This window comes from Sebastes fasciatus, chromosome 11 (assembly GCF_043250625.1).
Source record: "Sebastes fasciatus isolate fSebFas1 chromosome 11, fSebFas1.pri, whole genome shotgun sequence".
Lineage (NCBI taxonomy): Eukaryota > Metazoa > Chordata > Actinopteri > Perciformes > Sebastidae > Sebastes > Sebastes fasciatus.
In genome coordinates, this window is record NC_133805.1 from 17034758 (window position 1) to 17046959 (window position 12202).

Sequence of the window (12202 nt, forward strand, 5' to 3'; positions counted from 1 at the left end):
TTAAAACGCAACAGTTTCTCGGAAGTGCTCGCCCTCCAATCACCGAAAAATGCAATTCCTGCAGGAATCTCAAAAATCACCGCATGGCTTTTTTTATGGTGTTCCTCAAGGTCTTGGTGTCTCAATGTGGTATTTTGGAGGAATTATTGATCTTTTTTTTAATCAATTCTTGAGTGGTAAAAAAGAAAAAAAGGCATCACATCTGTTTAAGAAATGGTATCAACACAGAAGAATTTGACACACAGTGCTGAGCTGCATCTCAAATTAATCTTCAGGTTCCCAGCTTTCAGATGATGGACACCACTTCTATGTGACATCTACTGTTGACTTGTTATCTACCCCTTAACATCCCCCTGTCCCACAAAAGGGGGCGGAATGGAAAGAGGTTAAAGAAACAGGACACAGGCATGTTGAAAATCTTACAATGTATATAATTGACACAAGATTTCAGGTACAACAGCAAATGAGACATTTGTATTTTTCAACCTCTTTCTGGCATCTATCTTCACCATAAGCACAAACTCTCCATAGATTTCTGATAACAACAAAACCAAAGTACATAAAAACAAGAGAATTAAAAGTACTTTTTTTTCCTCATAAATTGGCACCTTTAAGAAATTCCTCTCGTATTCAACTCAGTGTAGAATAAAGCCGTCTTTAAACGGTGGTATAACCAGCTTTGCATTTTTCGCCACCTAATGAATGAGGACAGGATTGAGGTGCACAAGCTGATTTGAGATCAGCACTTTGGACAAACCTTTCTCCTGCCTCTCCTCTCACACACACAGCGGCATTGTTTTTACACTGTTTCACCACAGTTGAACAGGAGACGTCTTGCTGGGCCACATCTATCTGCATACACACATCCCCAATCAATAGTCGTTTCTGGAAGGTGTTGACTCGCGTATTGATCGACCATCTTGTGATGTCTTTGTGCAGACAATGCCATTTATTGGCCTCATAAAAGTGCAGGTTTTATAAAAGGGAGGGGGGACTTTGAGCAACAAATTAATGAGATCAAAAGGTGGAGGAGGAGAGAAGGGGGGGTTGTGCAAATTTCAGCCGATGACATTGTGAGGCAGTCATTGAAACTGAAGTTGTGAGTCGCAAGTCGTCTTTTGAATTGGAATGTCACCATCACAGTTGGAGTCATTTCTCATTCTTTACGGGGCTTAATGTGGACTTTCACATTCATATTCAGATTTTTCTAGACAGGGTCACAAAAAGAAGACCCATGTGATGCTCTTACTAATTGTTCTTTGCTCAAAATGTTTTTTTCCCCCAGTGGACCATCTAATATCACTCTATTTCTCTTTTTGAATCTAAAAATGGACCCCAACCCCAGACAAAGTGTCAAAGGCAGTCACAGGCAGATTTCTTTAACCAGGGACGAACAGAAAGACACACACACATACACACATTAATTAAGCATGTCGAGAAAAATGAAAGAAAATATCATCAAAGTAACATGTCAGGTTATGACAACAGCCTCACCCATTTTCAGAGCAGTAATTATCTGACAGATGTGCTTCTCAAATGTTGACAGAGCCCCCAACAAAATTAATTGGATCTGCTGTAATATCAACTGTTAGGTGCATATACAGAATTTCTTTTTCATAAAATGAATCATGGTGGATTGTCCCAGTGTACAACTGAAGCAACAACGTATTCTAAAATATGTGTCCATTTACACATATGTACAATACTTATAGAGATTGTGAGTTATTACAGTAGTAGGTTGAAAAATGAGCTATATTAATCTCCCGTTGCTGTCAGTTGAATCGCACTAAGTCAGACAATGTCAGTCCAATGCATTTTAAATTTCCGCGCCATCCAAACGAGATATATAAAAGCTCCATCGTCTGTCCCTCTTTTTGCTCTTTCAATCGAAGACAAGTCCACACATTCCCACACAAACACACATGCAAGCGTCGTCCCATCATCCTGCACGCGGCGTTCTTAAACGAGAGCTTTGACGTTTCTTTGAATTAAAATGTGTTTCCTCATCGGGGAAAAGCCTTTCACTGTGTTCCCACAACACCCCCAGTAAGGTTGACACATAATGAAGCACTGTGTCATTGTCATATTGCCTTGCCACCATGTAGAAGCCCGAGGAACACTTTAAAGGTAATTATAACTGATGAGCGGGGAGAAGGGAGGGAGGGAATAAAGAGGCACTGATATAGAAAAGTTGCAGAAAAATGGAAGGCAGATATGGATACGCTTTGACAGACGATGAATGAAATAAGAGTTATAGCATACAATGATCCGGCTGTTATAAAATTTTGATACGTAATTGGCTATTTTTTTTCTAGAAAACAACAAAGAAGAAAAGAAACATATGTACACTGTCGTGTCTGTCATACAAATAGTAGTACGATTCAAAGACGTGCATGGTGTGGCTTTTACTGCTGCAATTAGACAAAAAAAGCATGACATTGCTAGTTGCAATTATGATGCTGCTAATCACAGGAGCGCTGGGCCCTTGCAGGGAGCACACAAAATATATTTTTGCTCTGCTGTGCACATAAAAAGAATACTGAAAAAAGCGCTACATGACAGCAGTGTTTCTGCTACACGTCTCCAAAATCACAAACTGTTAATCCTTTGCTGTGACGGCAATCTTAAACCCCCGTTCCACATACAGTGCTCTATAGTGGGAAGCTGCTGTCATCTGAGACCTGGCCCGGCCCAGCATGTGTTCTGCTTACACCAGACTCTCGAGTTGATCCCACACAGCCAGCAGGGTCTGGAGAGAGAGTGAGATCCGCCCCGGCAGGGGGAGGCAGGGGGAATGTAGGGATGAGTGGATGAGTGGATGGAGTGGCGGACGGGTCACGTTACTCCCACATTAGACGATCATGTCGGTGCGAATGTGATCACGGCTTTTATTACAGCTTACATGATGAAATGGCGAAAAAGTGCTGACGCGGAGTGCTCGCATCCTCGCCACGAGTGTAAGCGTAATGATATTGTGAGGCTTAATGCATTAAGAGGTCTGCTGGGTCGTGCTGTCCAGATTATACCCCTTTAAAAGTCATCGATATTGTATTTCATTTAAGTTTGTGGTTTGCGTACGTTTTCTATAAACATTGGGGAGCGATTAAACCACTCTGGGGTCTGTTGTGACTTAATGATAAATAAATAATTCTACTGGACACAAGTGCTGTTTTTTAAAAGGAGTGGAATAACAAATCTGAGCGCCACTGCAAAGCCCCATTCTCCCTCTCCCCGTGGTGTCAACACCAACATACTGTTAGCAATATAGTCTTACACATGTCTTAGGTACAGATATAATCTCAGAGAACCCAAACACCAGAAACAAAACATTAGAAGATGCGAAAAAGACCAGCTCTAATGGTGTCATAATATAGCAAGAAATAAAAGAGCAGAACCAAAACATTTATGAATACTCGTAATTCCATTTTTGCTCTAATCCAAAACCAAAAGGAAGTCCATCCAAGTGATTTTTTGTTGTTTCCTTTTATGTATTTAGTTTTGGCAAAGTAACTAACCCCCCAACATCTCCTCCCTCCCCTTTCAGACTCTCCCCAACCTCCGTGTCCCAAACTCAGTCCCAGTTGGTAGAATTCCCCCGTCAATTATCGCCGGAGCAGCAGAATGAGCAGTGGAAGCAGGTAGATGGCGATGCAGGGGAGGTTCTGGTGGGCGTTGTTGGTGCCTTTCACCGGCTTGTTTTTTGGAGGGTACGGGTAGAGTATGGGTCGTTCTGTGACGGGAACTATGGGGCGCGAGTCACGGGAACACATCTCGTCGGCGCACGTGCCGCTTCCTGAACCGCTGACATCATCACCTATAGACGGAGGGTCAGGACGTGAGTTTAATGGTACGACACTCATGCAATTTACAAATGGTGTTGCTTATGTATTCATAGAATTTACATATAAAGACCACTGTCACATACTCATGCATATTAAACATACTGTGCATATGCTAGTGAGAAATATGAGGTTCACTGTCCAGATGCAGGCACCAGAAAATGGATGAGAGTTTTACTGCCAGCATCACCTCGTGTTACTTACATTATGTGGTACAAAATATGACCTCAATTATTCACAAAGGCACTTTGATTTATGCCAAGCCTTTTTATACCTTCATCTTAATTCCAAATGTACCGTTTGCCTTTTTGCTAGAGTTTGTACAAGGTAAGATGTAAGAAGTGTGCTGCCTCCTCAGATGGAGTTACTTCCCGTAATCTAGACCTTGTTAAAAAGCTTCCAATCATCAGTGAGTCATCTGGGATGAAGTTTGTTGTGAATGTTATTTAGAAACTTCCGGGCTGCGATGGTAAAAGTACTCACTGGTGTCCTGAAAGTCCACATCCTGGCCGTTGAGAGCATTCTTCAGGCGGTGCGTCATGATCTTCAGCTGCATGATCTGCTGGCGTATTGTCATGTCTGGTTTGGTGATGTCGATTTCCACTTCAGGGTTGTTGATCTGGCTGGCGAGGCCGTCGCCCATCACCTCGGGAAGGTACCTGGCACATATTAACATTTGATTAACATGTGAAGCACATCATCATCATCATCATCACAGTTAACTGGAGATGATGTAGCTTTTGCTGAACGGTGGACTCAGTGACTAAAAGTGGCACATTGAATGTCCTTCATTTCCCAGGATTCTGTGGAGTCAGTTGCTTTAAAGACATCATCATTAGGTGATCAAACTAATATTGGTGGCACCTATGCAACTATATTGTAAAAAGCTAGTAGCCAACCGGCGTTTAAACTAGAAGAAGAAGAGAACTAGACCAAAAGCAGGAAACAACTAACATGTCTCTTGGTGAGATACAGTGTGTTTACTTCTCGTTTTTTGTTTGTTCTGTAACAAGCTAAAACTAATGTAACAGTAGCATAGTCATAAAATCAGCTCAATAATGTACAAAACAATATCTATCTAAAGTTTGCTAACATTAACAAAAACCCAGAGTGTATTGAATTGAGAATGGATGTGTTTTATTGCTTATGAATTTTTCATTTGTAAGTGTAATATTGTAAAATGCCTTCTTTCAAAACATACTCAGTCTAGTCTTTACTATGAAAACTCATTACAATTGCATGTATAAATAATGGAAAAGATATTTGATTTCTGGGACTTGTTCAACAGTTTTTATACAGTTGACTGACTGTATTCCTAAAAGAAAAGAAAAAAGTTTGTAAAAAAAATAAGTCCTTCAGATGTCTTATCACCGCAGTAGCACATAACAGTACCATTATATTGTACATTAAACACCATAATTTTGTCATGCCAATATTTGTACTTTCACATCTTATTTTGAAACCCATTTCTTTATCGGGTTATATGCCTTACCTGGCACGACTCATGCCGTTCCAACACTTATCCTCTGCCCCTGTTCCAGTGGCCACTCTGTCGCTGCAGAGGATACCGGGGAGAGAAACCCAGTACGGCTGCATGTCCCTCAGTCTCATGGTTACGTCAGACACCTGAGGCAGAGTTGACAAGAGCAGATTCATGAGCTTTTTACACTTTGTTCAAAATCGCAGCATGATGGTGCACTCAAACAGGAGAGAAAGAAAAGACTGCTGCTTCCTCAATAACCAACTGCAGTGCTCAGTCATCTGACTCATTCACCCATCCAAGCATTCATTCCCATCTAATCACCCCATAGTTGTCTGTGTAAAGGTGAAACGAACAGCCAAAAGGGTTTAATTGCCCATGATGAGCGATGGCTCTTGCACCATAAACCGTCACTATGAACGGGCCGGACTAGGCCATCGGAGAGCAATAACAAGGACACAGATTCAGTCGCATAAATACTAACCAGTTTGTCCATTTTGTTAGTGCTGGTTCCCAATTTGTCCTCCACTGTAACCTTCCCTCTCTTCATGTCCTCGCCTCCTGTGTTGCTGCTTCCTCCCTCTCTGATGTTGCCACACGCCTGGAACAACTGGGGCAAAAGAGAGTGAAGGAAAGACAATACATGAACAAAATGTTTAGAGTTTACTCTGCTTTCAAAACACTGTAAGAACCAGAACAGAAGGTGCTTTTTCATGTAAGTCATCTTCAACTAGTAACTAGAACTGTAAGGCTTCAGACTCTCTCCATAAACTTCATTTTCCCACTATATACAGTATAGTTCATATTCTGGATCTTTATTCAGCCGAGTAGACCATTATCAGGCGTTATCAGTAGTTATAAACCCCATAGATGTGGGTCAGAAGGGCCCTGCTACACCCACCAGTAGGTTTTATCATCGAGTCACATGAAATCACAGAAAGAAGGAATAAAAGAAGACGACAGCAACCTCTATTATCTGGAGTAATTATGACAGGAGCAAAAGCGGAAGTGAGGTGCTGTAGTATAGACAGTGTAAAGCTCCATATGGAGTGGTGGTCAGGGGCACCCTTTAGTGACAGTATGTGACAAACGAACCCACCCGAGGGGTTATTTGACGGTTGGAGCAAATTACGTAGTATTAATAGTGTTAGAGTCAGCTAAGGGCAAGTGGGAGTGGATGTGGATAGGTCAAACAAACTTACAACCAGGAGAGCGGTGTTCGTGTCCCATGTGAAACTAAAAGTAACGCTGAATTATTTTGTCATGTCAGTCGTTAGTCGCGTGACTCCTTAGTATCGTCAGTCCCGTTGGTCCCGTGAGTCGCTAGTCAGTGAAGTTAACGTCAACCAGGACCATTTCCTAACCCTAACTAAGTGGCTGTGTTGCCTAAACCTAACTTCCTGTGAAAACGGAAGTTCATTTTGAAACGACACTATGCATGTAGCGAGCGTATATTGACACGCCGTCCCCGGTCCGTCTAAAAGTAACGCAAGAGGGATACCCCGTGCGTCGGTGTCCAATGCCGAGGTGCACTGACGAGTTGGGATTGAGAACGTGTTGATGGGACACGAAACACAGGGCTTTCACGCAGGAGACTGGGGTTTGCATCTTGTGTGAAACCATCAACATGTAGTTGTCTTTGTGTTCACAAGCGTTAAGTTTTACTTTCCCCTAAAATGACATAAGTGGTTCTGTTGCCTAAACCTAAAGAAGCTGTTTTGTTTGTGTTCAAAACGTTTCTTACAGTTTTACAATATGTTACAACGTGTTGCTTTTAAGTTTCGCTTTCTCTTTTAAAATGTAGTAGGCATAGCAGGCCCCTACTGACCCACATCTATGGTGCTTATCGCGACCAATAACGCACATTTAATGACCTGATAAGAGTCAAATTGGGTGCTCATGATGCTGAAACCAGCTCTCTGAATACAAGAGCTCAGCAAAACATTTTGTTTGACCAACTTATCTATAAGTACACAAAGAACCTTTGAGCATATTAGTACAAACACAAATCTCTACCTTTGAAAGCCAACAGCGACAAGCGGTGCTGGTTATTTGCATGACCCCAAGAATCAATCACAGCGTCACTCCAGCAAAATGATTCACAGCTCAGAAAGCACTACTTGTCCCTATGGGGCTTACATTTTTATAAATGGAGCCCAGGGAATACAGTAAGACTGCAGTCAATCTGTCATCCAATCTGGCCTGCTTTAGAGGAGCCTCAAGCCTTTGAACCTTCACACATAACTATAAAATAATCCTGTTTTAAGCTTCCAGTCCTGTCTGTCAGCAGCATAGCTCGGTGGTGTTGTGTGGTTCACAGCAGATTGAATAATGGACATAAAAACATGGCGTTGACTCGGTTACAACAGAGTAGTGGCGGATAGACCTCAAGCGCATTTACTTGTGCAGTTTCTACATCTGTATATGGTATGTGTTTATGGGGAAAGTACAAAACACAACATATGGCTTTTGATGTCAACAGATTATGTAAATAGGAGATAATCTGTCCTACACTGTGTCTACCATAATACCAGACTGTGGACATGAATTGACTTCTATGGGATCAACACAGCACTTTCCCCCAGAGATGAAGATCAGAAGCTGAAGCTGTGTGTGATTACCATACTGAACCAGGTCAGAGGCAGTCCGCCAGGCTACGGCTCACCTCAAGCCAGCCCGGCTCTTTAACAGCCAACTAGCACAGAGGAAGCTTTGTCTTTTCCTCTCACCATCTAACACTGTTTTCCACCTTCACCAAGTCAGATTTCCATTGCTGCCAGCGCCTTTTAAGGATCATATAAAACTGTTGCTCAAACACCATTTAACAGTGAAGTAAACGCTTGGCCTGCAGGCTCTGTCATGACTCACATCCTTTTATGTTAAATCTGGTATATGGAGCCTTAATGTAGTGGTAGGATAGGTGTTAATTGTACAATCAAATGAATGTAGGAGCTTTAGGGTAGCATCATGAGAGGGGATACAGTCTTTGAACTGATGGATCCAGTGTGTGTGTCAGTTTTACTTCTTCACTATTACTTCTACTGCTTTACCAAGTGACATGAACATTTCTGAAAATTATTTCTCTTTAAAATTAAATATTCATAACTAAATAAGCAACCATCATCTAATATGCTCCAGCGGGACTATGTGGGTGTTCTTTGAACAGATTTGACTGACAGTCGCCCGGTTACATAAGCAAACAATAACACAATCTCAGTTTTATTCCAACATTTCTAAATTCTGATTGGTGCGTGGAAGTGAGTGACATCACATTTTTTCCCAAGAGTCCCACCTACTTCAAACCACCGAGAAGAACACGGACAAAAACACAAATACAGAAATCTCTCGTGAAAACATAAAATAAAACTGTTGTAACGGTTTATGTGGGACCATCTGCCTCGTAGAAAGAATCGAGATAATGGGTTTTCAGGGCCTTATAAAATATAGTGCCAATCATTGTATGAATATATGCTTGCAAATTTGACTTTGATTTACTTCCCTCCAGCAGGAAAAAAAGATATGCATATATTTAAGTTTAACTAGAGATGAGAAGTGTGAGCATACTGTATGCCATGAAGCTGCCATGGACTGGCTGATGGACGATCTCACCTGTAGCTGCAGTTTCTGCTTTTTGCAACAAACTACTGTTTGGATTTTTAAAATATATTTCAAATATAATTGAACATTGGGTAATCATTTTGCTATGACTAGAGCAACACGTTAAAGAGGATCTATCCACGCCAAAGGTAGAGTTACTTGCCCCCACAGAAACACTGTTCCTGAACTGCCTGAAACGCCTTGGTTGAAGTCCCGCCTTTTTTTCCGTAATGTGGTGGTGTCACCAAGTAACACATTAGCATAATACCTGCCTAGCGGCTAGTTTGGAACGCCTTCAAACAAAGCTAGTTAGAGCGAAGCTGGAGCCGAGTCCGAAGAGTTTGGTTCAGTTGACCAATCACAACAGAGTGGGCCAGCTGACCAATCAGAGCAGACTGGGCTCTAACAGAGCGTTTCAGACAGAGGGTGAAAAGAGATGCTGCAGCACAGCCGGTATGAGAAAAATAAAGCATTTCTTGAACATTAAAGCACGTAAACATGTTCTAGTAGAAACCCAAAATACAAGTATGCGCCTGAAAATGAGCATAATAGGTCCTCTTTAATAAAATAGTCATAAAACTTCCACTATCACCTTATTTGAAAATGGCATGCATTCTGCACCTCATGCACCGGTACATTAGTTTCCTCTCAGAAAAAGCTTTTATGATAGAACCAGAGTGATCTCCTCACAGTTGTGGCGCAGAGTACACTACTTTAAAAATCAAGGAAATGAGTGATTCTATTGGTCATGGCTGAAGCAACACCATCACAACTACTAATACTAATATGTTCTAATGATGTTGATGTATGTTACAGGCCTGCACAGCTCTCTACTTTGTCTTTAAAAAAAATAAGAAATCACAAATGAGTTGCCATGTGCAGAGATCTGTAAGTACAGTGTAAAGTTAGTACTATTCAAATATTATGGGATATGACATATGTTTTGACACATGTTTGCAGCCTATGGTTTAACTCATAATATCATATGACATCTTTTTCATGAACTCTTCTTTGTATTCTGTGTAGTATTAACAGTTTGTATGGTTTAGTCAGCTGTATGTGTGTACCAATGTGTGCTCTGACCTTGCTATTGATGGTCTCCATATTATCCATCATGGTAAACATGGCTTCTGATATGCGAGTGGGGAGGGAGAGGACCACGCTATCCACACCAGATGGGCCATCAAAACGTCCAGCCACCTGAATCATTGTTTCTACAAAACACAGGAGGTACAGTTAGCGTGAAGACAGTGTGAAATGTTTCATATGTGGTATATTGGATTCTTCTGTATTCACTGCACAAAGTAACATCATGTGTCGGGCGAACCTTTGAGCAAACATATGGCTGAATTGGATGCATGTGTGAATGCGTGCATGCTTCCCACCTGCCAAATGCCTCCACTCGGTGTTGAGGTCAGCCTGGTTGGCCAGACAGCCCTTCATAACGTTGCTGCAGTAGTTGGCACAAGGTCTGGCGGAGGCCATGCCGCGGCAGTGGGGACAGTAAGTCATCCTCATCATGGCCCGCATGCAGTCCGGGCTCAGCACCACCTGGGGTAGGGCACGGGCAAAAATAAACACACACCACCTGGATGAAAAATTACTGTTCTGTCAAGCATATATGATGTAATAGTCTAAAAGACAAAAATGGCAGCAGCAGTTGATCAAACTGTACATCAGACAACTTTCACTGTTAACAGCCCTGCTGCTACTGTACAGGAGAATTTCAGTTTTAATAAGATGTGAAGATGGAAATTTCTTTAGCCAGACAATGACAGTGGCAGAACCGTGGGAGGTCACCTCCCATGGTGACCTTTTTTTCAGTTTGCACCAGACTTTCATTCAGCACAGTTTCCTTGGAAACCACTTTGGGAGAATTCGCTTTTTGTTTCACATGCGATGAAAAGGCCCTGACATTCATACAAGTATTCTCAGTCCCTCACTCCATCCTTCCTGCTTCTTCCATGTCTCTCTCTATCCCACAAGGCTGTTCCCCCAGGAAAGGGCCTCGGTGCGTGAAAAGTAAAACTGGGTTAATACCAGTAAGCTCTGTTCACAAGAGAGTACAGCTATGCATACAAAACCTCAGGAAGTGTGTGTGTGCGTATGAGAGAGAGAGAGGTGGAACGAGCCCAGCTACGCATACAAAGCTCCTCTAAGCTGACATCTGGGCCAGCCTGATGCTTTTCCTGGAAACAGTTCTTCCAACAGCAAAGTCACAGTTAAAACCAGCTTTTAACAAATATACAGTGGAAATAGGACAACAATAGGGATCAGGTGGGAAAACAAATCATAGATACGTTGAACGAGTGTTATAGTACTTGAGACCACTTCTTGAAGGTTTTGTCTCGGTCTCAGACAAAAGAGGACTCAAGATTTTATTTCAAGACCACAACTGCGGGGATATTACTAAATTGATGAGATAACTAAAACACACTAAAACACTAAACTGATTTACTTTTTAACATCATTACTGTGATGTGTGATTACTTTATCAAGACATTTCTCTTGGTATACGTATACATAAACACACATACAGTATAGATGGCAATAAAAGAGGTGAAAGAAGAGGAATCTTCATTTGTTTTCTGTGTTTTGATGGGAATGTGGATCTTTCACATCAATTTCAGGAGTACCTATAGTCTGCATGTTCCACATTTTATCTTAAGCGTGTCATGCAGTGTGGCACTCGCACTGGTCTGGTCTTGATCTTGACCACAGACTGTATATAAAGATGGACGAAGCGTCTCACTTCCTCCCACTGTACAGAACTGAGGCCAAAATATCCCGGGTACAGGTGCTGCCATGTTGAGATTTTGATGTCTTGTGGAGCCAGTCTGCACAGTAGTGATCGGGCGGTGGAGCCGCGGTATCGAGGTCACCCGCCCAAACCAATCGCGAGCCAAGCACGGCCGCAGCTTGTCAGCGAGAGAGACTAACAGCTGTCAATCATGACGTTTTACTCCCTTTTTATAAACTCAAATAACTAATTAAAACCAAAAGAAAAATGAACATACATCAGCGTGGTAAGAACTACCTAAAATTACAGAAACCATCTTTGAGGGAATTTATTTTGGCATGTACTTTGACTTTTTAGTTTGGCCCATGTCCCATCCGCTAACATGGAGGAGGCGGGCTTTATGACCTATACTGTAGCCAGCCACCAGGGGGTCTATGGTCTTGTCTCGTTCTCAATACACTCTGGTCTTGGTCATGACTTGGTCTCAGTTAAGGTGGTCTTGACTACAACACTGCTTTGAACTCTCAGCAGACCTGTTAGTAGTTT

The 12202-nt window shown here is 42.0% G+C and overlaps 1 protein-coding gene across 1 annotated transcript in view; it reads right to left on the reverse strand.

The window, feature by feature from the left end:
* Positions 1 to 410: 410 nt before the first annotated feature.
* Positions 411 to 12202, reverse strand: part of gpc1b (glypican 1b) — a 79826-nt gene continuing 68034 nt past the window's right edge. The window contains exons 6-11 of the mRNA XM_074651203.1: positions 10302 to 10467; positions 10000 to 10130; positions 5804 to 5929; positions 5332 to 5465; positions 4323 to 4498; positions 411 to 3814 (exon numbers count right to left, since the gene is read on the reverse strand). Coding sequence (XP_074507304.1) covers positions 3603 to 3814; positions 4323 to 4498; positions 5332 to 5465; positions 5804 to 5929; positions 10000 to 10130; positions 10302 to 10467 — 945 coding nt within the window. The 3' untranslated portion in view covers positions 411 to 3602. The remainder of the gene's footprint in view (positions 3815 to 4322; positions 4499 to 5331; positions 5466 to 5803; positions 5930 to 9999; positions 10131 to 10301; positions 10468 to 12202) is intronic.